The following is a 27579-nucleotide window of genomic DNA, read 5'->3' as shown; positions in this document are numbered from 1 at the left end:
ATCTACTGTTCATTTTGTGTCAGGCGTTGCTCTGCAAAGTGAAAAATTTTAATATTGATTTGTAGAGATTCAGTTCCAATAATCGATGTCTCCAATTTATAACACCGTCTTGAATTTGAGGCCCAAACTCGACTAGCTGCTGTCAGTCTTTGTGCTTCTAGTTTAATGGACGGCAGTTGAGTTTATCCAACTTTTAAGTAAATCTAAAAACCACATCTTCTAAACTGTCAAACTACTCCTTTAAAAAAAGCAACACTCAGACGAAAGGAACAGAAAGGTCAGTAAACACTTATCTGGTTGGAATAAATTTATTTGATCTGTCTGTAAACAAGGTGATAAATCAATTTATGGCATTTCTTGGTTTTATGCATATGAAATCAGATGCATTAAAGAGACTTTATCCCAGATGTAAGAAAAATAAAGTGGTGAGGAAAAGAAATTAAATCGGCAAACAGGACTTGAAACAGTTTTGTGAGTACACATATCTCACAAGGCCTAAACAGTGGATCTTAAGCTAAAAAAAAAAAAAAAAAATTAAAGAACAAGTGCCAATGAAATGACTCTGTAGTGAACGGTGGGTACAATCCATCTTACAACAGCAACAGATCTCTCTACATTATGGCACAGGATACACAGGTTCTGCAGTTAAGTTTCAACAAGTCAACCATTAGCGTCTTTGTTCCAACTAAGCCCATCTCCCATTGAGTGTCATTTCTACTTCATAAGTGTTTTTTTTTTCCTTCAGCTGGACGTTACAGAGAGCAGTAATGAGTGTGGACAGACCATGTGATACCCCAGAGCTCAGTTGACTATAGAGTAGAAGGCAATTTATTCCACAGTTGTCAACACAGCATGGGTTTGTACAAATTCAGTCGTCTGTGTTTCTAAGTAGTAAAGAAAACAAAAGCTATGACATGAGGATTTTTCATCAATACTTGGACCTTTACCTCCCCTGTAGTTTCATATTTTTAACCATAGTATTACCATGTGGTTAGCATTTCCTTCATCATGGGTTTGTACAAATTCAGTCGTCTGTGTTTCTAAGTAGTAAAGAAAACAAAAACTATGACATGAGGATTCTTCATCAATACTCCAACCTTTACCTCCCCTGTAGTTTCATATTTTTAACCATAGTATTACCATCTGGTTAGCATTTCCTTCATCAGAAAAAAAAACAAAAACGTTAGCAGTCATCCTTAGCATGATGTAGAGCAATTGTATAAACACCCGAGCTTTGACTACACTTGGTCCTATAAAAGAAAAAAAAAAGAATTTCAAACTGGACACACTCCGTATGATTATATGCTGGGATATCTACTGTCCAAAAAAAAAAAAAAAAAAAAAAAAATGGCAGCCTTTCAAAAACAAAATTAAAAAGAAAAACATTACAGGAGCTGGCAAACAAAACAGTATTAAGTGCCTGAGCCATCGTTACTGTGGAATGTCCGTGGATTTTCATGAAGTCAGGGAGGTTGTGATGCCGGGAGGAGAGGCAACCAGCATCTGGATGACGCCAACGCTTGCGGTTGGGTCACGATCACTAACTGAGCCGATCTGATCCCACACACAGCCACTACCCTCCCCCTTTACCAAACATATTCAGGACAGAGGTGAATCTGATAGGAGTTGGGTGTTGAGTTGTGTTTGATGAACTCAGTCTGCTGTGAGGTTTGTAGTGTTGCCTGTTGCATGAAAACAGGTTGGAGGGGGGTTAACGGGGAGAGGAGAGGAACTGAACATTTTTGGCTAAAGGGAGCCTGGAAGGAGGGGGAGGAGTGTGGCTTCAAGAGGGGAAACGACAGTGGTCCGAGATATGCACAGTCTCCCCTCCCGGACATGGAGGAAATAATAGAGGAAGACATGACGAGCTTCGTTACCGCTCAGATGTTCCAAAAAGGCATCGGATACTCGGGGAGGGAGTGTGTATGATCAGGGGTTTGGGAGGGATTAAGTGATGGGCACCATGACATAGAAAAGAAAGGAATATCTACTTCAAATTGATGCTCTGGCTTCTATTGTCGAGTGTTTGTTTTTTGCTGGTCTTAGTAAAGTACAGATTTGTCATGACATCCTGTTAGCAACATGCTTATCTTTGCTATGAATCAACTTAAAGAGTGCTTAAAGGGGTACATTGCTCAAGTGTTGGGGAAAGAGGATGGATCAGGGAGATAGGACAACAAAAAGATGGAGAACAGATGAGGAGAAAAGAAGGCAGAAAAAGAAACTACCAACTAGTACTGAATGTAGAGTGAAATGCAACAGGGTGGTAAAGGTGAGCTGCTAGGTAGCTGGGTACAGGCTGCTTTAGTATCCGGCCTTCCTCAGGTATTCAACCATCGAAAATGCTTTCTTGTTGAGCTGCCCTCCATGGACACCTTCCTTCCCCATGACCAAAACCAAAGCTGGAGTGTACAAAAGGGGGAAAAAAAAACAAACAATGTAAATGAACAAGCATGATGACAGCAGGGCTGGTTAAGAAAACACTTTTATTCCCACCGCACGCAGCTAAATATGGGCTACATTGATGGAACAGAGCCTGAACCCTGCACTGTCTGAACTGCTCCTGGGGTTTTTATTGTGTCTAATAGGACTGTTCGGGGTGGGGGAGGGGGGAGGTGGCCTTGACAGTAATTAGTTTTTTTGTCAGTTTTTTCAAGTTTTGTGTTTTTTGTTTACATTTTCATTAGTTTTTTTTCCCTCGCCCTCAACGACACCACGTAAGCTACGTCAAAACTAAACTAAAACCCTGAATCCCTCAAGTATTTTGCCATCGAGTACGCCTTCTTATTCAATCCGCCTCCATGGACCCCTTCTTTGCCCATTACCAAGACCAAGACTGAAAGAAAAGAGACAGAGAAAGGACATTTAGAGAAGGTGCAGATGTCACAAGTGAAGAGAGAATACCACAGAGCCCAAACCAGCAAGCAGACGAGACAGCTACAAAGGGAGGACAATGGCACAAAAAGCTGAACAGTGCCTTTGGTTTGGATGCTGTATAAAGCTCAAACATTTATTTTCTTATCAGTGCTGCTGGCGGTCAAAGAACACTTGACGTTACAATTAGGAAGACAATGCAACAGGAGCATGAATGTAAAGAACGCATGCAAAGCCGTTTGTCAGTCTGATGGCCAAAACAAGCAGCAGCACAGAGCTGTAGTTTGTGTTGACTACACTTTAAAGTAAGGCTCACTACTAAATGGAAGCTAAATCAAAGTCATTATTTGATCCAGACCTCAGGGGGTTGTGCTACACTTAAAAGATTAAGTTACAAAAACAGCCAATGTGCACCCCAATACTTTGAAACATGCCCAAATCCACCTTGAAGCTTTCAAAACGATCAAAGGAAATTACTCAGTTCCCCATTTGTATCCACCCACTTTATTAAATCCAATATTTACACTACAGCTAAACAAAATGTAGATTAAATTGCCTTTAAAAACAAAAAAATAACTGTGGTAACAGGACTAAACCCACATGACTGATCTTTATCTCGAAAAGATTTGTGTGACACTCCTGACAGCAGGTGTGTTGAGGCCTGGTTAGCCACTTATCTAAATGAAGGTTGTTTTAGTTTACTAGCTTAAATGGCTCAGTAGCCTCGGTGCTCACTTTGGTTACATTAAACATTCAAACAATATCTATAGCTTGACCAAGTGGCTGGTGGACTAGAGTGAAAAAAACAAAGCCTGGTGTTCATTTGTGTTTCTGCTCCTATCAGACTTTACTGCATTCCACCCAAAGAACCTAGTCTCTGTTTAATCTGTAAATATACACCATGCCAGCAGCAAAGGATAAGAAAGTGAAGCTTCTGGCTAAGACAACACTAATGCAGCACACATGCAACAGCATGCTTGGAGTACCTCTCCTCAATACATGTAAGAACCCTGTATGCTTGAATGTGTACTGTACCAGAACAGAGTGAAAGCATGTGAGCAGGGGAACAGAATCAAACTCTGAAGGTCGGGGTTATGTTAACCAGGAAGGAGAAAGACACATGCAGTTCACGAAGGTTGTAGGAAATCCAGGCCCAGAGAGTGTGCACAAGTGCGTGGAAAACAGGAAACCGCTTGATACAGTCTCACCTGAAAGCTTTAGTAGCTTCTGGGACGAGTGGGGAGGACAGGACATCGGGGCCCATACAGGCAACATGAAAAATGACAACTCTCTGGCAAGTATCCGAACAAGACTAGCTTCAAGTTCCTACTGTAGAATCCATTTGATCCAATATCAAAAAAACTAAATCATCAAGGCCAATTTACAGGACTGTTTGATCTCTTCACATTTTGGCATACTGTCAAAAATTACATTGAAAATGTGTAGGCTACTATGGATCCCATTTTCAGAAGCATCTACAATTATACTATAATCCTGAATTTAAGTCAACATGTGATATATCTGTTAAATTAATATTTGACACATAAGCTTTGAACACTATTACAAATATCTAGATAATTCCAGCTTAAGCAGTGTTTGCAGTGCACAATATGTGCAAGCTAAAATTTGTGGTTCTGGATGACAAGTTTTCAGTTTGTGAAAGCTACAACAAACACATTCTACTTTAATTTGACTGAACAACACTGATGTTAAACTTTAAAGCTGAACTGTGCCTTAATATGAATTGGAATTTCAGCTTTAAATCTCTAACATCAATTTCTACAATTAAAATGACATTCATAATACATTATTAACATGTGGCAGTGTAAGTAAATCTGAGAAGGGACAACTAAAACTTAAGGATTTAAGTTATGGCTGAGCTATGATTAAAGAATCCTTCTAGACAAAGATATTAAACTAAACAGAGGAAATTGGGAGACGTTTTAAAACACTGATTTGTTAATCTGCAAACAAGGCCTTTACTAATGCCAACAAAATGTAAATCATTCACAACTTAAAACTATTGGCATGAAAGACAGTTCAAACTTCCCTTTACCCATGTACAATGAACCTCTTTGACATGAACTTACTCTTAAACAACCTCAAGACTTGCTCGGTCACAATCAGAAAGGCAATGTCTAATTCACAAACATTTTACACCTGTCTGTCACATATTGAGGAAAGGTGCAATCATACATCTATCCCACATGCAAACACAACACAGATGTTTTAGAAGTAGCTAAACTAAGGGCACTACATCAAAGCAGTCTACTGTTTAACTACTAAAATGTATGCTGCAGACACTGAATGTGGGGCTCACCTTTGGATGCTCTGCCTACAGTAATGTTATATGTTGGCTCTCCTCCTTGACTCTTTGTCCTGATGTCCATTGTCCAGTCACTGTCAAGCTGGAGGCTGTCTCTGATTACAGAGCATTTTTTACTGCCAAGGGTCAGGCCATTGGTGAAGAATCCCTCTCGGTCTTTTCCTATTACGACGTCGATTTCTTCAGGCTAGCAGGAAACAAAAAACAAAACTTGTTAGGTCAGTGTGTTAAACTTGATCTAGAATATACAATCTATTCAGGTAAAGATGCTACTGAGTGTTTTGTTCTTCCTTGGTTTCCCCCTTGCTCTTAAACCTAATTCAAACATACTACTCCATGATGTAGGTGCTGTAAGGCCTTGAGACGGATTATGTGCAATACAAATGACCAATTCAGTTCCTCTAACCTTCAAATTGATCTCCATTCACTGAACAACAACAAATATAGAATAATTCACTTGATATGTTGAGATTTTTACATTATTTCTTGTTTACAAAAATGAAGTTCACGAAAACCAGATTTGAAAAGTCACGTATCCCCGAATATTCCATTTGTCAAACTTATGCATGTATTTTGGCAATTGAGAATGTTTAGTATGTTCTGCAATGTAACTTGTTTACAGTCTACATTAGTGCAGCAGCCACTGGTACAATGTTTAAAATGTACACTCAGTATGTTACGAGACAATATAATTGAGTATGACACTGAATTAAACCCAAACACCAATTGATAAACTAAAGCCTTACCCAAAGTTAAAATTTAGACATTAACTAAAACTACACAAGAGCTCAAAGTCTCTTTATGTGAAATTGGGATATCTGTACACATAAATGATCCCAGAAATTTATCACTTGACTGTTGTGAGAGAGAGGCCAAGATACCGGTACAGGCATGATGAATTGTAATCATGTATGGATACACTGCTCATGTTTGAGGATATATGTTTTAATGAAAATGCACTCGACTTTAACACAATCTTTCCATTTACCAAATTTCTAAAATGCAACAGCAATGCCTAAAGACATACCATAATTTAGATGAAATACTTATTTGGTGTGTCATTACAGTCCTAGAACTTCACCAAACTAAAGAATAAAAATGATGTATTTTTTCCGTTCAGGTGTGCACAGAAGGCAGTATTTGTACTAGGTACTGAGAAACGATATTCGCCCTTAGATGAAAGTGCAGTGTTTTAAGACAGCTGCCTCTATTGTATTGTAGGTGACATGTCCTTAAATATCAGCGGCCAACTGCACCCAAAGGAATCTGACAGAAGGCGTGAATATTGCTAAAAGTCCACTTACAACAATTTTGGCTGGTTTATCCGGTCTATTTCACCGCATTGCCGCTACTAATATTTAGGTTTATTACACCGGGTATATTTGGATCGGTCTGCAGAACAAAAGGCGTCGCCCCTCAACTCCAGAAATGCAGCGTCATGGCCACTCGAAAGCCTCCAGGAAGGAAAAACGACCAAGTCAATGGATTTCTACTGGATAGCGTTAGCATAGCGGCTAGCGACATATCCGGGCCCGTTTAGCGAGTTAATTGCACCAACAGTTGTTTCCCGCTGGGAGTCCAATTCTCCACATATCCCGTGTAAACTTGTAGCATTTAGTTGAGAGGCGACATCCTTTACAAATTTCGGTCACCAAGATTGAAAAAAACCGGCTTGGCTGACCCTGGTATCAGACAATCGGTACACAATTGATATGTACTTTCCACACGGACAAGACAACGCGCAAAAGTCCGTGCATACGAGGCTTCAAAAAGAAACCGCCAGCTTCGCCCGCATGGACACTCCCCGGTAAACTCGGCTAACGGCGTCTCACTCATTCGCAGATCACCGTTTATAGCATGGCTTTACCGTTTCACAACCTTAGCCAACGGCTCGTTAAAACGACTCGAGTTTTGTCACATTCACATCTCCTACATTCCCCTTCACACAAATTTAAACTACTGGCTGGTAATTTATTTAACAGACAAAATGGAGGCTGGGGAAAATGTTGGCGACAATTGTTTTGGCAGATACATTTATTTTAACACAGTAGTCAGTTAAAATACATCGGTTGTGAAATAAAAACTTAAAATATATGTAGTGCCCAACAGTGGCCCATGGAAAGAAACGCTATTGAGACTAAATGTTTCGAGCTCTTTCCACGAACAAAATGAATAAGAAACTGGGAGTGTATATCTGCCATCTTGGAAAACAAGGGGCGGTAGCGGCAGTGTGATTCACAGAAGCCGAAAAGGAAAAACCAGAAAGACTACTGACACGCCAGCACGTCGGGAAGGCATGCGGCACCGTTAACTTCACGTTTAAACCGTTAGATAATAAATTTTCAACGGGAATGACCGGCCTGATTTGAGCCAACCACCGCCGTAGTTTGCTAATCTACGTTGACATTAAGTTGGACTGGAAATACTGCTCCAAGATTGCAGTTTGTTATGCACAATGGGTAATAGATGATGGAGTATTTGTGTTGGGTTCAGAACAAAAACAAATCCTGAAACTGGCAAAACCTTTTTCGATATGCCCGTGTTATCTAACCGGTATCACAAGCACACACGGCTGGTTGCCGCTAGCTAGCTTGTAGCGTTGCTAAGCTTAAGCTAGCCCCCTTTAGCCACTAGCGTGAGTTATCTCCGACTACTGTGGCGGCTAAATCTACAAAAGAAGGAGAATAGCGGTAGCACTAAAGTCGCAGAGTGTGAAAATTTATTGGAATGAGAAATAAACGATAATTGCTGACTCTAAGCTATAAAGCAACGGCGTATACGTGCCAATGCATGTTGACCACCAGATACCATGTGTACCCCACTGCTCGCCTCATTCAACAAGGCCTGGCTATACAGAGAAACGCACACACATGAAAAAAATGCACATTTTTATCCTAACAACTTGAGATACTGGCACACAAAGCGTACTAACCGTTATGTTGGCAAAGCTACCACCAGCATGCGATGCCCAGACGTATTTGGCGTCCGCGTACCCAACAATGGCCGCGTCCTGGCAGCTGCCATCACCCATTAGGTTGTCCACGTAGCTTTGCCAGGACATGTTTGTAAAAATTTGTTCTAGGATGAAAAAGGTACGTAGGGTGTAGCTAAATCACAACAGTCTCTTGAACGACGAAGAAACTAGCTGTATTTATCGATGGTTTAGCGGGTCTCCAGCAAGCAAAGCCCTCCAGCTCCGTCACGTCCCGGCTTTCTTCTGGTCTAGGCAACGAAGAGAAGCCGCTGCAATCGGGCAGGCGCTTGGGTGTAGTCCTTACTAAATCACTCCGCCTGGGTCGTCGTTCGCCTTGCTGTCTCATTGTATAATATACTACGCGGCGGAGGAATACCGTGGTTCATGACTGTGACAGAGAAACAAGACAGCCTATTTTTTTCTCCGGTACATCAAAGATTCTTCCAGTCTTGATGTTTTCTGCGGATTTTGAGCTTCTCAAAACGTTGAGCTTCTCAACGTATCTCTAAGAGTGAGCCTAGCCCCCCTGAGCTTTGGCCGAAGGTATTCTGGTACCAGATACACTTATGAGCTACCTTATGCTCGAACATGGTGTTTGTTATGGCCAGTGTATGACTAGCACAGACGTCCAATAACAAAACACCACTTGGGTTCACATCGGTCAGACTATGACCTGTTTTCTACATCAGGTTGCAGACAGCCTCTGAGGAAGTGCCATCTAGGCCATCCTACAATTATTCACAACAATTAAAGATCCATCCATTTCATGTTCATTTCATGTTCAGTTCATTCCAACTGGAATTCTTACAATCCATCCATTCTCTATACACCGCTTTATCCTCACTAGGGTCGCGGGGGGTGCTGGAGTCTATCCCAGCTGACTCGGGCGAAGGCAGGGGACACCCTGGACAGGTCGCCAGTCTGTCGCAGGGCTACATATACAGACACACAATCACACTCACATTCACACCTACGGACAATTTAGAATAATCAATTAACCTCAGCATGTTTTTGGACTGTGGGAGGAAGCCGGAGTATCCCGAGAAAACCCACGCATGCACAGGGAGAACATACAAACTCCATGCAGAAAGATCCCAGGCCCACCCCAGGATTTGAACTGGGGATCTTCTTGCTGCAAGGAAAAAGTGCTAACCACTAGGTCACTGTGCAGCCCACAATTAAAGATGAGAAGGTTAAATACCTAAATGTACAGCAATTTGTTCAAGGGCACCTGTGCAGGACACACATCTATTTAAGATTTCAGTTTTGGAACCAAACCTGTGACTTTTACAGAGAAATGTCCAATCACCGGACTATGTTGTACTGTAAGTGTCTGTGTTTGTGTTTGCTCCATGGAAACCATTAGCAAGGTAACCACATGACTCTGTGATCTTACTGTTCAGTCTCCCTCTTCTTCTCTCCTCAGGGTGCACTATCTATCTCTCCCAGTTTTATATTTGAAGAGTTCATTTGCAAAAACAGGTAACTCCATTTTATATATTTTCCAAAATTTTTTATTTTTTAAATTGTTTACTTGAGATAGCAATAATAATAACACTAATATTTTTTTCTCTATTTTGTCATGTATTTTTCTACTGAGTCAAATCCACTCAACTTCAGTTTGATTGATAATATCCTAAGTAAACAATTAAAAAAAAAAGTTTTCTGAAAATTTATCAAAACGGAGGTATCTGTTTTTGCAAATGAACTCTTCATTTGAAAAGCGGCACTATTTTTCATATTCTGGTAGCATATGTTTGTGGTGTTTATACAGGAAGTTATTTCTATTTGCTGAATTTTTAAGCTCTTTTTCAGAACCATGCACACTGTCTTAAAGGAGGCACACCTGTGGAGCTCCTGCTCCTTTAAGCAGGTTTACAAAAACAAATATATTTCATGCACGTCATTCAATGACAAATCAACTTCAGCCAAGTGACTTTCACTGCCTGACTCAACTACACTAAAACACACATGCTCAGAGCCTGTCAGAGAGAAGCATTCAGATTAAGCATGTAAAACATGTGGAAAAGTGGATCTAAATCAATTTATAGGCAAAGATCTAATATTCTCATAAGGGAAGAATGACTTAGACTATGATGAAAAAAGTATTACATATACAGCGAACTCCATAAATATTGCCACCCCTGGCTAAGATGTGTTTTTTTGCTTCTAATAAATTCAGTTTTTTTCTGAATAATCTCGGACCACAATGAAAAAAAAGAGGAAAATCCAATCTTTAATTCAAGTGCATTTATTCAGTGGGGGAAAAAAATCACACATTAAGAAATAATTCTTTTACATCAAATCCTGTGTGCCACAACTATTAGCACCCCTGATGTTAGCACCTTTACAACCCCTTTTTGCCAACAAAACAGCACCTAATCTTCTCCTATAATATATTTTCCAACAATTTTAAGTTTGAGAGAATGCTTCTGCAATAAAAATTGAATTTATTTTCAGGCTTTCAACACATCTTAACCAGGGGTGCCAATAATTATGGAGGGCGCTGTATATAATAAAAATGTCACATATATATCTATATGTGTGTGTGTGTGTGTGTGTGATATTATGTTATGTCATGTTACAGTCCATTTGAAGCCCTGTAGCATGTGACAGAATTTATCTAGAAACTTCCAGAGAATTCTTTCCCTCTCTCCTTGCCGAATAGTGAGTGCAGGAAAAGTTATTCATTGACCCGGGTTTAAGGAAGTGAGAGGGACAGAAACACTTGTCAATCATCCAGCCACACCCTTGTCCTGTTCTCTCATTGGATGCCGACAGTTTCCATGGCCACCTCTGTTTTGCACTTGTGCTTTGTCAAAATAGCACCACACACAGTCAAACCACTCAGCCTGCATATGAGTCATGGAGGCACAGAGGAGAGCTAACTTGTTTGCTTTAAAAAAGGCTCAGACAAGGCCATTAGCGCCGTTTATCATGATCATAACAGTAGGATAACACAGGCTATGTCAGCCTTATCCCTTTGTTTATCTTTTATTGTTTTGCAGATACATGCATTCTTCATTTTGCACCAGGTGACAGAACTTAAATATTTCATGATCGGTGTCTGTAATAGTTTAAAAAGGGCTTTGCTGCAGTTTTTAACTAATACACATGAACCAGCCCAACTAGACTGGAGGTATTAGGAAAGCAAAGCCTGAAGTTTCAGGTCAGTACAGCAGTCGAGTGCATGCTCTGGCTTTAACACCTGGCGCTGTGGCATCCTGTTCAGCAGGGAGATGCACAAACCATGTGTTTGCACAGATTTACGACTTTAAGTGACACGTTGCCATGAGATACGTTGCCCCTGTTTCACGATCTGTCCTTCCTGTCTTCACTTCCAGATATTTTTAAAGAAGTGTTCAGACTGCAAGGAAGCAAAAGTTTTCAAAAGCAGCAATGTCATTAATTTTGCACTGCATCTGCTAACAGCTAGTATTGTTTGCCTTTATGCCCTGTGACCCTACAATACAAGAAAATACGTGCTCGTGATCTGCTGTGACAGGCTGAATATGCAGCATGACGAACTGCTAAAATTAAAAAACAAAAGCAGGTCACAAAACAAATCATAAATTTGTATTTCAACTTTTAGTTGGGTTATAGTTTCACTGTGGAGTAACACACATTTGTTGCTCCAGGCAGTATTTATGACTCAGTGCTGGACTGACTCAGATTAAACCGCAGTATTTTGTGAAAATGAAGCAAGAAATATGTTGCCAGCAGGCTCAATTACTTGAGCAACAACGGAGGTGTTTGATACAGAATAATTTCATGTAAATGTACATAAGCAACTTATGCTGGAAATCTGACAACAATAAAACATCAACATCACCAGACAAATCTTTTGAAATCATTTCAAATGCACCGCTATTAGTAAAAAGATGTATTTAGGATTCGATAAACTCAAACATAATGTGTCACTTCTTTGTCAGTTAAGGACATTTGCAATAATTTTCACATATTTTTCTACTATTAACATGTTCATATTATTATTATTTTTTATTATTCTCTATTTATCAATATTACACATAAACGGTTTGAAGTTCACCATGAAAATGTCCGTCTGCTGTCCTCAAGTATCTATGGCTCTGCAGGTAGCTTCACTTTGTCTTGTGCGGCCCGAACTGAACACAATCCAGGTCATTTTGTCACCACAATTGGAGAAAATTATTTATTCATGACCCTAGTTCACGCTTTGTCTTGCATAGCAGGAGAAAAAAAAAATGCCTATTTTTAACTCACAAAGATGAAGGTCGATGCGTTGGTGTGTTTTTGATAAGATGTACTGCTAAATGAGTCAGTTTCCTCACTGCACTGCACATTATTATCAAATCACACCATTTTGGAATATATTTTTGTTATTTTTCTCATGTCCTGTCATAGGTTGAACTCATAGAGTTGCAGTGAGCTGGCTGAGTGATGCTGCTCCGATTCGGAGTCTGCAATTCTGGAGAAAGATTGTTGACGTTTAGGTAGTTATATATGTCAATGCCCTGCACAAGCATGAATTCACATGAGGCAAAATATGCATGTAACACGGTAAAATACATTGTAACAACAACAAAAAAAACCTGTGAAAATCTGGCAGCAGGGTGCCAAAAAATGTACAAAAATGGTGGACCTCACTTACAAACTGTGAAAATAATAGCAAATGTATAAAATAATTAGCCTAGCCGCGCTAGCCCCATGTTTCTGAAGGCACAAGGGTCTAGGGCCGCTCGACAGGGAGGGAGGCGGGCTAAAAGGTTGTCTTTCAAATCACTCTGCAGCAACTGGGTAGGTATACAACCAATCAGCGCAACAAATAGGCTGATGGAGTTCCTAGAGCGCCGGCGGATTGTGGCTAAGTCCCATTAGCTTCCCAACCAGCGGAGCCAACTGGTATATTAAGGATTTGTCATATCCCGTCGGCATAAGTCCAAATACGTCTTTCTTCTCAATGAAACACTTCAGTGCCGTCCTTTGTTAATCTTTCAAGTTGAATTTTAGTTTCAAATCTTTAAGGGCTGTGGCCAAAGCCAGTCGAAAGATAACTGTTTATTGTTTCTGTCAGAATCGTTGCGCCTCTGTCGTCACTTAGTTACTCCCGCCTTCTGACTCTACACTTCATGGTGATCGGTCTGGCCAGTTTTAGGAGAATCCAGCCTCGAGCCTTATGGAGGGTAACTAGACCCACCCTGGCAGAGAATTAAATTCGTTGCCGTGGGTTGTCTAGCGCGGCTAGGCTATAAAATAATGATATTTTAGCTGATTTCAGGGCAGAAAGAAAATATAATGTTATGGCCATACATATTTGTGAAAATACAGATTTTGAATGTTTTGACCATTATTTTCTTTTTCTTTTAAAATCAACATGTAAATTAACATGTTTTTCTCCCCTTTTAGTGAATATTACACATAATTTATCACATTATTGTTATTATTATTTTAAAATTCTCAATATACGTTTTTTTTCTTTCAGATAACAGCAAATGTATGAAAATTAAGATTATTTTTTGTTGATCTAAATATTGTTAAAAAAGTGCAACTTTATGTCAAACACTTTAAAAAACAAAATACCATTTGTAAAAATACAGACTTTTGATGTCAACATTCTTTGCAGCTTTGGCCTGTTTGTAGTGATGGTTAACATGTAAACTAAAATATAAATTAAAAACACACACAAAAAATCGTTTTTTATAGTGTATTGTTAAGTACATTAGTCTGAGCCACTTTGTTTCCATTAAAGTGTATGAACATTGGACTTTTCTTTCAGTACATCAACAGAACACACAGCTAGCCAGCTAACTTAACACAAACTGTATTGGACAAAATCTCTGACTTTTAATTTTATGTGCTGTGCCTGACAAGTTTGGCACAACTTTAGTGGTATAATTGTTGGTTTTATAAACAAATCTCATCATAATGACCAAGATTTTTTTTAACTGAGCTCATTGTCATTCCTTCATGAAGCAGCTCAGACGCAGTGCATTAAAAATTGAGCAGCAGCAGGTAGAGAAGATGGAGCAGTGGAGCTGCTCTTTTCCTCTCTGCACACCAGGTCCCAGCCTGTCGCAGACAAAAGAAATCAATAGCAGGCAAGGCTTGGGGGCCAAGAGATGCGCACATCCTCACCATTTAAGAGATAGAGGAGAAAGCATAAGCTTTGACAGATGAGTTGTCAGAAGGCGGTTCTTCACAAGACTGATGTGATGAGGGTCCCTTCAAGGAAGGCAATGAAAGATACTTATTCAGCGAGGTCAGGGTGGAGCTGGAGAGAGGCCATTATTATCTAAAATCATATCGCCTGTTCATTGCAGCTTGGGACAAAACATATGACAATCAGCTAGTATGACTCCAGTAACTTTTGTCCCTGGAGAAAGATCAGCAGAGTGATCAAAGGTGGTCCATCTGCAGCCGAGTCAGTCTGCATGTGTTAGACAGAGCGGGACACGTAATGAGTCAGTCTGTTCAGAGACCTGCACCACCCCTGGACTGGAGCCACATCGCTACATCTTCATGGACTGCAACTTGTAGACGTCACCAACACACACATGCAAATTCACTCTCAAAAGCACACACATACACAGACACAGACACAGACACACACACACACACACTGAACAGATTTTTAAGATGTGGGAATGCAAATGCACCTGACACGGAGTCCCCACAAACGCAAGCAAAGGAAGAGCTTACGTAAACCCCCATGACAAACCTGAGGGCAATGGGTTAGTGTGGATTTGAATAGCAATGATGCAGCCAGAAGGCCTCATGCACTGTACAGAAAGGAGAAACTGTGTTTGAGAAATAGAGATGAATAATGTTGTTTCTTATTTGCTTATGGTGGTAAAGGTATTGCAACTGGTGTGTGAATAAATCTGACAAATCAGTCAAACAAATCTGAAAGAAGAAACACACTCAGAGGCTGCTCAGTCGTATCATTTCTGATGGCTGAAGTCTTGAAAAAATTTGTGGCAGAAATTACAGCACTATAGAATGTGGTCATTTAATATAGATGCACCCACAAACAAAATGAGCTTGCGCTGAGCACAGCCGTGGGAGATACATGTGTTCGTTATGTACGGACACCGCATCGCGTGACCTAAATATGTAGCGGGCAGCGGGAATTGATGGGACTCGAAAACGCCCCCACAATTTAATCAATTGTTCCTTGTATCATTTCCGATGGATAAGTCTTGACAAGTAAGTAGAGGTCGATTTGTAGTAGGATCACAATCATGTGATCGTCAGCAGGAAACTGACATAGTGTTCAGTTGTTGTCATAGTTACAGTGACGCCATGCCGCTATCTCACAATGATACAGAAATCTTTAACAAATCTGTGGATCCAGACTATAATCATCACTGCCAGCATTTAATCAGTTGGTCCTTGTGTCATTTCTGATCTTCCCTTAAAATTTCCTCCAAATCAGTCTGTCTGTTTTTGAGTGATGTTGCTAACAGACAGACAGACAGACAGACAGACAGACAGACAGACAGACAGACAAATAGACGGCCAAATGTATGCCAATCGTCGCAACTCTGCTGCTTTCCTTGACAGAGTAAAAAGCAATAAAACACTTCCTTGATGCCTCAGCTGCCCTGGTATTTTCATTCAGTCCTGCCTGCCTTGCTGTTTCTTGTTCCTCATTTGGTTTGTCCACCTCCCCGTTCTCTTGCACTCTCCATAAAAATGCTTCAGGAATGTGGATCATCCAACCAACACCCACATTTTGTTTTTCTTGAAGGTCAGTTACAGTAAAATATCATGGAGTTCATACGGTTTTTATCTATATTTGTACCCTGTGTTAATTTAAATCACTTGTCAAAGTCCTAGAAATCAGTATTTTACCATTGTATTTAACAGAAACACTTAGTTTTTGAGTGAAAAATACACATTTAGTCTGTCAGGAGGGACAGCTGTCCTGCAGGGCAAGTTGCTGTACATGCAGTCCTCCTTTCACTGGTCCTGTGGTATGATAATGTACAGCCTGGATATAATGCCCCACTGTTCTATGCAGATGAATAGTCATGATTCATAGTGAAACATGAAGTGAGTCTAATTCTGGATGGATATTTTCATGCACTGATCTGTTTTCCGTGTTTTACAGAGTCCTATTTAACTTCTTAGCTTGTGCTTAACTTCACACATTACCTGTTCAAGTCAGTTATTTTGAATTCCAGTGAAGCATGACTTTTTCAACATTGTTACAGCAAAGAGTGAAGTGAATATACCCAAATCATAACGACCAAATGAATAAAGAAAGACACTGTGGATTATATTAACTGTGACTGTAAAAGTGCAAGATGTTGCAACTCTTTAAATCTTCCAATGACAATAAATGGTGACTCTTCCAGTCTTCAAATCTGCTGCTAAATTAAGAAACATCCTTAAATTTAGCAGTTTTCCCGGAACTGTATAGATTCATTCCAGAAGTCTGACTGTAAGTCACAATGCAAACATGCTGTACTAACGTGGTTCTTATACTGGCATGCATGAGGTCTGAGTTCTTCTGGCTTAGTCTCTGTTGCTTGTGGTAAAGTGTTCACTGCTGTACTGTTCTGCACCTCACAGTGACGGAATCACTTGTCACTTAGCCAGACTCTGAGGTGCTTTTTTTTTCCTTTGTTGCTCTGATGAATTATGAGTTTCTGTAGGTGGTCCTGCCGCCTGCTCCTTAAAACATTCATTAAAATTAGCTTGAAAGTGTAAACCGCACCATTATTTTCCTGGAAATCTGATGCACATGATGTGGAGAAAAAAAGCAAAGTTTAAATGCATTAATGCGTATGTGGCATGCTGAAGCGCTATCCTGCCGTGTCTGTAGGTTTTGAGTAAGAAATATATCTGTATTTGCTTTAAATGCAACAAACAATTACTATATGATAGAAATCAACGCAACAAAATGTTTGGATTTTATCACCAATGTATCCTGCAGTGTGTAAAGTTAAATACCTCCAAAAGCACATGCTTTTTTAAATAGAGAAATTGGTAGATAAAGAGGAAGACATTTTCTAACTCTACGCATCCCAACTTGATTTTGCTTTTCAGTCCAAAAATATTCTGAGAAAGTTCTATAAAATCCTTTTGTTTTCCTCTAAAATGTAGGATAACTAAAGGCGTTGTAAAAATGTGATAACAGCGTTAAACTGAATGTTGCACCAAGAACGTAGCTCCTTTGTTGTCATGCAACATTGTGGAAACTTTTGAGAGCACTTCAGAGAACAACATTCTATCATGTGTTACCCCAACAGTGTTCCCCAAACATCCCGACAATATTGCAGGCAAAATGTTTTACTTTTGTTAATATATATCACTAGTAGAACGTCTCATGAAGAATGTTTGGAGGCCTCAAGTTCAGGGGCATTGTGACATCTTAAAAACGTGGCATTTTAATTTACTTTTAACCTATTAGGGAGATGATTTGAAATGAGAAATATCATTAAAATGTATTCGGAACATTAAAGTTAAAACACTGGTGTAACTTGTAGGTAATCTTAGCTAGCATTGAGGAAACACTCCTGAAAGATTACTGGTACGTTTTCTGTGTTGTCAGTTTAATTTTACGTTTCTGTGACTGAAAAAGAGCAAACCATCGCAGGTGCTTTTCCCACCTTGGTGTCTTGAGAGCACCAAAGTTTACTCTTCCAAAACTCTTTGAAAACAGCTGAATCCTCTCGGGAAAGAAGCATCCACCACAAATTGTGAAACTGAAGGACTTGCTGTCGAACTTATCAAGAAAAATCTGACCTTTTGAGTTCAGTCAGGGAACTTTACAGCAGCTCGTAAGTGGATTTTTCTGCAAGACGGAAAAGAAAGCATATTCATTTGTCGAAAAAGTCCCAGAAACCAAAACTGAGGCGCCAATGTGGGGCATTTGTTTTGTTTATTTTACTGCTCATTTGATTACCACAGCAGTCCACGTATACATACAAAAGCCTCCCATCAGGTGTGCATGAAGGTGACCCGTTGTGACAGCTCAGCGCCTCACAAGCCGCTGGACTGATGCTGTGGTTGTTTTTCCCGTCCACTGCCTCAGCGATGAAATGCTCTCAGAGCGAGTGAGTCAACATGTCAACACCTGGTTAGTTCTTTGACCGCCACACCCCACTGATATGAATACATGTTTACAGGCCATATATGAAACAACCACAGTTCAAGCTGTCTACACACCCACTTACCAACCAGCCACACCACATCTACAAACACACGCACACACACGCACACACAGGCACACACAGGCACCACCTAAGTGGCTGTCATTTGCAAGTCAAATGAATAATAAATGGTCCCACTGCAGCATACAGCACTTTGAGTTCAGGCTTGTTTGACGTGAATGAAGTTAGATTTTGCTCCAGAATCTTTTTATACGCGATGCCATGGTGATGAAAAAGTGATACGATTTAATGCAACAGACAGTCTCTTTTCTCTCCCTCTTGTTCAGTGGCTCTTACCTGCTAAACTACACTCACCTGCTGCTTTGGGTTCACCTGTGAAATCTAATGCAACCCAATGCAAACAGCTGCCTTTTAAAGCTTTTTAAAAAATTATTTCCAGTTTTTGTTAATGTTGTGGGTGATGATTCAACCTTTATGAGATTTTAGTGAGTGGTGTCTTGGTCACTGACTGTGGAATATTTTAAAAGTACAATTGTGCATTAAATTACATTCTTTTTTCAGAATCAGGAAGGTTTTATTGCAAAGTAAGTTTTCACATACAAGTAATCTGACCTGGTGTTTTACTGCCCAACGGTACACATTAACAAATAGATATATATTTATTGAAGTGCTGCCAGTCAGTAGGTAGAATACTGACAAGAAGCAGTGTTATTGAAATTAGCAGTAAGTGTAATCAAAGGTGTATAAATCACAAAAAGCCGCAGGAATACTTTAAGTATGCAGGAATGTGCAATGAGATTGTGCAAGCTAAAGTTTACCAACATATTTAATTTCTTTTACCATAGTATACTATTCAATTAAGTTCACACTAACTGTCCTATTTACACAGTATATAGAGAATCAGCTATACTAGTGCAAATGGAGATCTAGATATAAAGAGATAACAATCTGTTTCACTGCTCCGTGATGACATCTTGTGTCTGTGACTGTTTACTGCATCTCTGATTCATGTGCAGAAGAGCCAGTAACAGGAGTAATGAGTGCAGCGTCACACAGATGGTGCTCTACAGCCACTGGTGAGAAAAACTTGGCAATTATCACCAGGAATCCTCCGGCAAGAAGCAAAAACACACAGAAAAGGCGGATAGTTGATGTCAGGTCATATAAAATCTATAATGCAGAACAGGTTGGTTGGGTCACAGCACATTTAACAGACATGAATTGACTTGAATTGCACGTGAGGAAGCCCATATGGTATAGATGGCTTTCCTTTGCAGCAGATTAATGTCTACTTTAGAAATCCTGAATACTTCTCTAAACAATATGACGCTAAAAAATTTCAGGGCCTTTATTTGCTTCAAAGCTGAGACTAATCCACATCATAACTTCATAACCACTCAGTGTTTTGGGGAAACAAATTGCTGGAATAATGCCTTGTTTTCTGCAGGATTATTGCTCAAGTTTCAGAGCATCCAAAGGTTACTGAGTAAGATTTAAAGTGCTACTCTTTATAAACCTAGAGTTCACTAAAATTTCACCAGTCAGGAGCTGCTTCTTTCTTAGGATCATCATGTGGTCTTGAATTAACAGAGATGATGTTGTAAAATTTGGTTGACAAATGAAAAAAAAAAAACTTAAACATAAAGGAGTAATCATTTTTATATAAAAAAATGTAAACTATAATAACACAGTTTTCTTTCAGTTGTTTTAATGACAAGTTTAGTAAATTCTGTTTACATTTTAAGCATTTTAAGCTCATTTTCTAAAACTAAGCTCTTCAGCAAAATGTAAACACTGAATTATTAACTTAAGGAAGAACGTTTAACAACCATGCATCTGTACTTTTGCAAGGAGCAGCTTTCTGTCACTTTTTTTTAGTAAACAACTCATCATATGAGAAAAACCTCACTTGATCCATGCAGAAATCATTCAACTTAGCGTTTAGATGATGAATAAAATTGCATATTTAGTAGTTTTTTTTATTGGGAAAATACTCCCTTTCTGCCTTTAAATGGTTAGATGTAACTTTACACCATTGCTTTGCCACAGCTTAAAGATGCCAGCTCAGTTTTAACTCTGCTCAAATACTGTACAACTCCTCTACACAATAGCAGAACTGTAATATGAGCGTAATTCAGCCTTACGTGTTTGACTTAGCAGCTTAGAGTAATTGTTGATAGTTCTTGTACATGAGGGCCTTTAGGTACCTCCTCCACCTTCTGCTACACTCAGTAATCAACCCATTTAAATGAGCTCTGTTATCATTTAATGTCAGTGAAGCAGTGATTTTGCTCTGATGAAGCAGACTTTCACTGAGGAGACTGGAATTTGAATCCAGTCCTTTTCCTGGGTGATGGCTTCACTGGAGATGTTGCAAGCACTTATTTACTAGGCTGCAAGGGGTCATTGACATTATCAGAGTTAGCTTATAATCATCAGCGTTCAGTATTGATGATAACGCGCCTGCTGATCCACTAGAATGTGGAGGAGGCCCCTGCTGACCCATACATGTGGGAATGATCAGTGATGATACTGGTGATGTAATGGGCTGATCACATCTGAATTGGGTGTTCAAACTGGAAACTGATTCTGAAAAACATATTATTAAAAGCCCCACCTTGCAAGTTCACAGGATTAGTTCCTGAGGTTTGTTCTGCATGAAACTCTGACTGTCTGAAATGAAATCTAATCTGCAGTTTCAGCGTACTTAACAATGGCTTCAACTGCTTATTTTACTTAAAAGGTGTCTTCAATAGCATAAAAAAACACCATAAGGTAGAAAAAAGTTTGTTTTTACAAGAGTGGGTCTTTAAATTTCACCAAAACACCAATCAACAATCATAAAACACCTACAATGAAAAGACTACCAACAATTAATCAAAAAAAAACCTCAATAGTGGCTGCTACTTACAGCAGAACCAATGACTGTAACCTGTTGTCTGTGGTAGAATATCCTACATTTCCCACAATGCAACAAATAACTATTGTCATCAGAACCTCTTTATCTAAACATTCCACGCATTCCCCTACCAAAGCTGAATTTCCGATTTAAAATGAGCTTGAAATGCTCCCTCCTCCAGAGCCACAAACGGCATTACAGAACTATTTTTACAGCCTGAGACAGATGCTTTGTGATGAAAAAACTGACTTTGTGAAATTGGTGGAGTGGCCCTTTAATCTAAAGGCGATCCATCAATAAACGCTGCAGCATCACAGAGCATGCTTTACAAATTCAGCCAAAATTTTGTTCTTCCAGTCACTTCCTCTGCACACTGACCATTCCGTAGTCATCCAGTACCGGTGGGACATGCTGACCCTACTGCCACCTCTCACCCCAACCTAAGCCTCCTGATGGCCTGGCTGGCCTCGGACACTCGTAAAACAATATAATCCCCCTCAAGTCCTGCAATTAAGAAATTAAGTCGCTCAGGATTGGGAATACAATGAGCAGATTAAAAGATGGAAGCACACCTGCTAGTGTAAACAGAAGGGGAAATTATGGTCTGTCAGGTCGAAGGTTAGAGCATGGTGGGAGGACGGGGAGTGGAAAAGATAACACAGTGAAGGCGTAAAAATGCATTTCTGACATTTAAATTTTTTTTTAGTTGGTTTATCTGACAGAAAGCATTAAACACAAGGTAAAGATGCTCTGTACCAGATTAAAGTCCCTGGGGCAGGCAAGAGAGGAACAAGTAAAGGTAGAAAAGCAAAACATCACATTAAAAAAAAAGGATCTCACATTCTCACATTTACATGGTGATGCAAAGTCATCTCAAGGAATGTCAATGCTGACAGGTTTAGTTTCTCCCAATCCATTTTTTAATCACTTTAAAAGTCTTTAATATCAGTTACGGTCTTTAGATCAGTGGGGAGCTTATTCCATTACTGCTTTGTAATAAAAAGCCGATGGTCTAAAGGCACTTTTACATCGAGGGATACAACACTGCCACATAGAAGAAGTGCTTGTTGTCCTGGTTTTACTTCCAGAAGTGCAATGAATAAAGAACATTCAAGCATCCCAGCTGTGTTGTATTTGCATATTCCACCTATGTTTAACTGAATGTAGCTTTAACTAAATATACATCACAAACAGAGCTATCCATATATGATTTACATACATTCCAAACCAGCAATCGTTAACATCCTTCATGTTTATCTGACTTTGAAATCTAAACTGCAAGAACAGTATATGTATTTTGCTCCAGGCAACAACTCACATTTCAAGCACTCACATGTACACTACTGTTCAAAATTTTGGGGTCATCCGGGTAATTTCATGTTTTCCACGAAAACTCTCACGTTTATTCATGTACTAACAGAACTGCACAAGGGTTTTCTAATCAACAGTTAACCTTTAAACACGATTAGGGAACACAATGTAGCATTAGAACACAGGAGAGATGGTTGCTGGAAATGTTCCTCTGTACCCCGATGGAGATATTCCATTAAAAATCAGCCGTTTCCAGCCAGAATAGTCATTTACCACATTACAATGTCTAGACTGTATTTGTGATTACTTTAACATTTTGTCCTGCTTCATATGCTGTTCATACAGATCTCTTAAATCCATTTTTTAAAAATCTTGTTAACATGTCCTTATTAGGGCTGCACAGTGATGTAGTGGTTAGCACTTTCACTTTGGAGCAAGATCCTCAGTTCAAATCCCGGCCTGGGATCTTTCTGCATGGAGGTTTGCATGTTCTCCCTGTGCATGCGTGGGTTTTCTTCAGGTGCTCTGGCTTCCTCCCACAGTCAAAAAATATGCTGAGGTTAATTGGTTATTCTAAATTGCCTGTAGGTGTGATTGTTTGTCTGTATATGTAGCCCTGCGACAGACTGGCGACCTGTCCAGGCTGTCCCCTGAGTCATGTGGGATAGGCTCCAGCACCCCCCGCGACCCTAGTGAGGATAAAGTGGTGTATAGAGGATGGATGGATGGATGTCACTATTATGTTTTTTTAGAAGTCAGACGACACATAAGTGAAGCGAAACAAGCTGTCAACACCATGGCTGAGCATTTCTACTGTGAAGTTGCACATGGCAGTCTCAGAAACACGTATTCAGACTTCCAGGGTTTCTTAGGTGAACACACCAAAGCAGACAGTCCTGCCTAGTTGTGTGAGTAGTTTTGCAGTGTTTGAGTAGAGCAGTAAGTAACATTGGTGGCATTCTGTGGAGAATGGGGCAGCAGTGGTAGATGAAGATAGAGGCAGGGGACTCCACAAGGTCGCTTTCTACTGCAGGAACTTGTGGGTCTGAATCTTTGTGCATGTTGCGACCCTAAGACTTGCCCCTATGGAGCCTGTTTCAGGGCTATTTTCATGGGAAGAGAAAACAGTTTGATTGGGTATATCTGAGTAGCCCTAAAAAACTGTAGTGTGGGTCTGGCACTGGCAAAACTTTGAGAAGACACGTGCTGACTGATTAAACTCTGAGAGGACAACAGGTGATGTTTTTCTGCCCTCTCAATGTCCTCATCCAGTAGCAGTTGGCTCTCTAACATCAACTACCATTGCTTGTTGTTTTGGTGCATTCTGAGCTGATGTCACAGTCGAAGCTTTCAGATGGAAACAGAAAGGCAGAAAATTCAGATTATGGGGTTGTTCCTGTAAACATTCGTGCTACCTTGCGCCTGACACAAGTTCCTGCAGTGGAAAGCCACTTATAGATCGACACTTTCTATGATGTAGAGTTCTATATAAGCCATTAAAAAAATCATTTTCTTGGAAAAAATTATTTATGTCTTCCAAATATGTGACTTTAATACACAAAGGCGACTTGTTAGGGGCCTGGGTGGACTTTAAGGTTCTTGTAACTCATGGCAGCAATAACTTTATATTTCTGACATTGTAATAACTTAAAGATTAAAAATGAAAAAAAGGAAAAATAAACAATGCAACATTTTTTATACTCAGTCAGAGGATCTAAGTCACATGACACAGCTGCTTTGAGTTAGATAACTTCACATTTCACTCGACAAACCGTGATAGACTCTTTTGAAGAGCTTTTTAATGAATGATTGTAACTACGTCACAGTGCTTGTTTTGTGTTTCTGGGGTCTGCAGATAGAGATGGATTACAATGAGATGAAAGCCCGAATTAACGCGAATAGCAGCAAATGAAATTAGATTTTTAACATGAAATAGAAATCCCAGCCTCTCATATTTTATCAGTCACTAGTGCTTTTGATTTCTTTTTAAATATCTACATCTCACGTTGTGTCAATCTGTGATTTGACGTCACTGGAAGCTGTAACCCAACGATAAGCATCATTATATGGATGTGGCTGCCTAGTTTGTGATTGTTTGAGACCTTAAACTGATTTGACCTGAGCTGATTTAACCTACCTCTATAACTGGAGATAAATACAGGTTAAATGTTTGGTGCAAACAGGCCCTGACAAGTGATCACAAACACACAATCACACACCAACACACGGATATATGTTTACAGTTTCTACATTTTGAGATTCCTTTGTTTCCACATGAGGTGTGGTGAAGCCACGTAATGAGACACCAGCCTGCCCTACATGAAACATCACTTCAAAAACCACACGTACACTCAGGTAAACTTCAAAAACCACACGTACACTCAGGTAAAATGTGCACAGTGGAAAAGTCACATAAGACTGATACAAATCACTTTCTAGGAATTGGATTTTTTTTTTTGTCAAAACAAGTTTCATCACAATGATTCTGCTGAATGATAAAGATAAACACGTAACCACGAGTGTGGAGGTGGAGTGGAACTTAATCGCTGCAAATTTTCCACTAAAAACATCTCTCATTTTCTCAGGCAGAACAACCCCCTTCATTGCATCATGCAGTAGCTTCGATAAAATGCCAGCAACCCAGAGAGGAAACAGCTCGAGTGGATTTTAGCTCTGCTTTGTTATTGTTTTGCTTTGGCTCTGAACTTTTCACATTCCTGTGAAAACAGACATATTCAGTTATAAGTGGGCGTGTGAGCACATTGTATTGTTTCCATGCTCACTAACACGTATCCACATTCATGAATCACTGGGCTTCTTTCACACACACACTTGAGAAATAATCCATTTGGCCTAGCGGATGAATAAGAGAGAGTTCTGTTGTTTTCTTTTGCTGTTGCTGCAGTTTTAAACAGTGAAGCAACAACTCTGCCTCATTCAGGATTACAGCAGAAGCAGGAGTCCTCTGTGAGGGCATTGTTTTACCTTCTTTGCTTCTAATTTCTACAGTTTTCAGGGTGACGGGTATTATTCTTTGTGTTGTAAGAGTTTTAGGACTCCAAGGGCTGAACTTTGTACTTGTTGTTATTGGTAGCTTGTGATTTTGGTGATTAGGGAGTTTAAACATTCTAACATTGCTATCATTATGAATTAACCAGGATCTAACTGTGCAGTGAGACATAAAAAACAAAAGTTGAGGGAAAAAAAATACACATCTTTATCTGTTTTGTTGTTTCTAGTACATACAGGTGAAAGACAAGTTAAGGGGTTAATTGAAATAAATGAATTTCTATCTTATTTTCCATTGCAAGAATGTTTGCAGCAACACAAATTAAAAAGCAAGATAAAAAATAAAATGTTTTAAATCCAGAAGCAAATTCTTGTGTCAGATATGGCTCAGAAAACCAAACTACATAGCATGAGTATAATAGTGCCTAATAGAAAAAAAAACTATACTTTTAAAAAAATCAGCTAAAAATAACACTGTAATAGAAAATAAGAAGTAATAACAACTTGCAATGGCCATCTTGATCACACATGATAATGAAATAATGCATTTAATAAAGAGATATTATGAGTAAAATGTAAATATATGACACATTAGATTCAAATATCGTGCATAAAGTTTAAAAATGTTACACACAACATTAAAATATTGCACCTGAAAAATTAAGTTAAAATACTACTACATACTACTGAAACCGAAATTAGACATCAGAAAATAAAGATCAGGGAGCCAAATGTCTTAGTATAACAGTTGAATTTTTTTATTTTTTTTTTGCATTAGTATATATAACCGTCTGTGTTCTTCCTAAACAAGGATTGTCTTGGAAACTAAGGTGAGGCCCTGTTAAACAAAGGGTTTGTGTTACTCTCAGGTTTACTGGCACATAATGGTTGTTTTCATTACTGACTACACTGACAATTAGTTTGTTCTTTTAGAGAAACTGTCTCAAAATAATCAAAACTACAATTTCCCCAAATGCAAGTTATATAAATGGCTCAAAGTCCAAGGAACAATAGTTTTCTAATATAGAACACGTGACCAGCAAAAAACAAAAAACACAATTTAAAGCTAGTAGTTCTTGCAGCTAAATCTCCTAGCAATCAAATCATGAATTCATTGAGCAATAATCCTGCTCTGAGCCTGACCTACATTTTCTAAAACGAGACCTTATTTCCACCCACGGCGTGGAGTCGAGCCAGGTCCTACTGACACCTCTGATTATGTTTTGATGAGCTGCATTATGCATGTCATCATAATATATGTGCACTCGTGTGATTAGCAGAGGGTTTGCGCTTTTGATGTTGGCATTCCTCTGTACTCAACTGAACTTCTTCTGCCTGAGAAAGGCGGATGATCATGTGTCAACATAGAGCAGCTATGCAAGACGGTTTAGTGTTCACTGGGTCATGAAATGTCAGTAATTATGTGAATGCTGAGCATAATAATACATCCACAAGATATTAACTTTTGTTCCTTGACAACTTAAAGCCAAAAATGACTTAATTATAGATGGTAAATGCAGCTGTTTATAAACCACCTGATCCAATTCAACAGTCACAATGGCAATAATGTCAACAACACAATGCAATAGGGATCATTCCGAGTTAAATCATCAAAGTTTTAGAATAATTTCTGCTTGACCATCTCTTATTTGCCAGATTTTTCATAGAATAAAAACTTGATCATTTTCAAGAAATTTGGGACATTTTAGCTTAATACAGCAAATACTTTGTGAGATATATGTTTTTAAAATTGTACATCGACCCACTTTCAGCATGTTTTCACACACTGAAATTTGTTTCATAATTACAGACTATTTGATCTATTTGCCCAATGGTGTAATTAATACTAGGGTGATATCAGCTAAAATGGGCCACTTTTTGGTAAATCGCTTGTAGCACTAACAAAAAACAATGTATTCTATTAAAATGTGGTTTTATGGCTAGTAATGGATGTTTTCTTTTAATTTTGTTTTGAAATTATCTAGTAAATAGGATTGTTTAGTTCCTACAGGTCTTGATACATCAGCTGTACCAATTTTTTTACACAAGCAAAGTTCAGGTAAAATGGGCCAGCTGATCAGGTAAA

The 27579-nt window shown here is 39.2% G+C and overlaps 1 protein-coding gene across 1 annotated transcript; it reads right to left on the bottom strand.

Annotated features, from left to right (window-relative positions):
• Positions 1-289: 289 nt before the first annotated feature.
• On the bottom strand, positions 290-8472 carry LOC110951590 (profilin-2). The gene is made up of 3 exons (XM_022194734.2): positions 8133-8472; positions 5195-5387; positions 290-2836 (listed from the first exon to the last, which is right to left on the bottom strand). Exons 1-3 carry the CDS (start codon positions 8259-8261, stop codon positions 2739-2741), a joined length of 420 nt encoding a protein of 139 aa, XP_022050426.1. The 5' UTR covers positions 8262-8472; the 3' UTR covers positions 290-2738.
• Positions 8473-27579: the final 19107 nt, after the last annotated feature.

The sequence above is a fragment of the Acanthochromis polyacanthus genome, chromosome 4 (assembly GCF_021347895.1).
Source record: "Acanthochromis polyacanthus isolate Apoly-LR-REF ecotype Palm Island chromosome 4, KAUST_Apoly_ChrSc, whole genome shotgun sequence".
Lineage (NCBI taxonomy): Eukaryota > Metazoa > Chordata > Actinopteri > Pomacentridae > Acanthochromis > Acanthochromis polyacanthus.
Note: the sequence above shows the minus strand (reverse complement) of the source record. Positions and strands in the feature narration are given on the sequence as shown.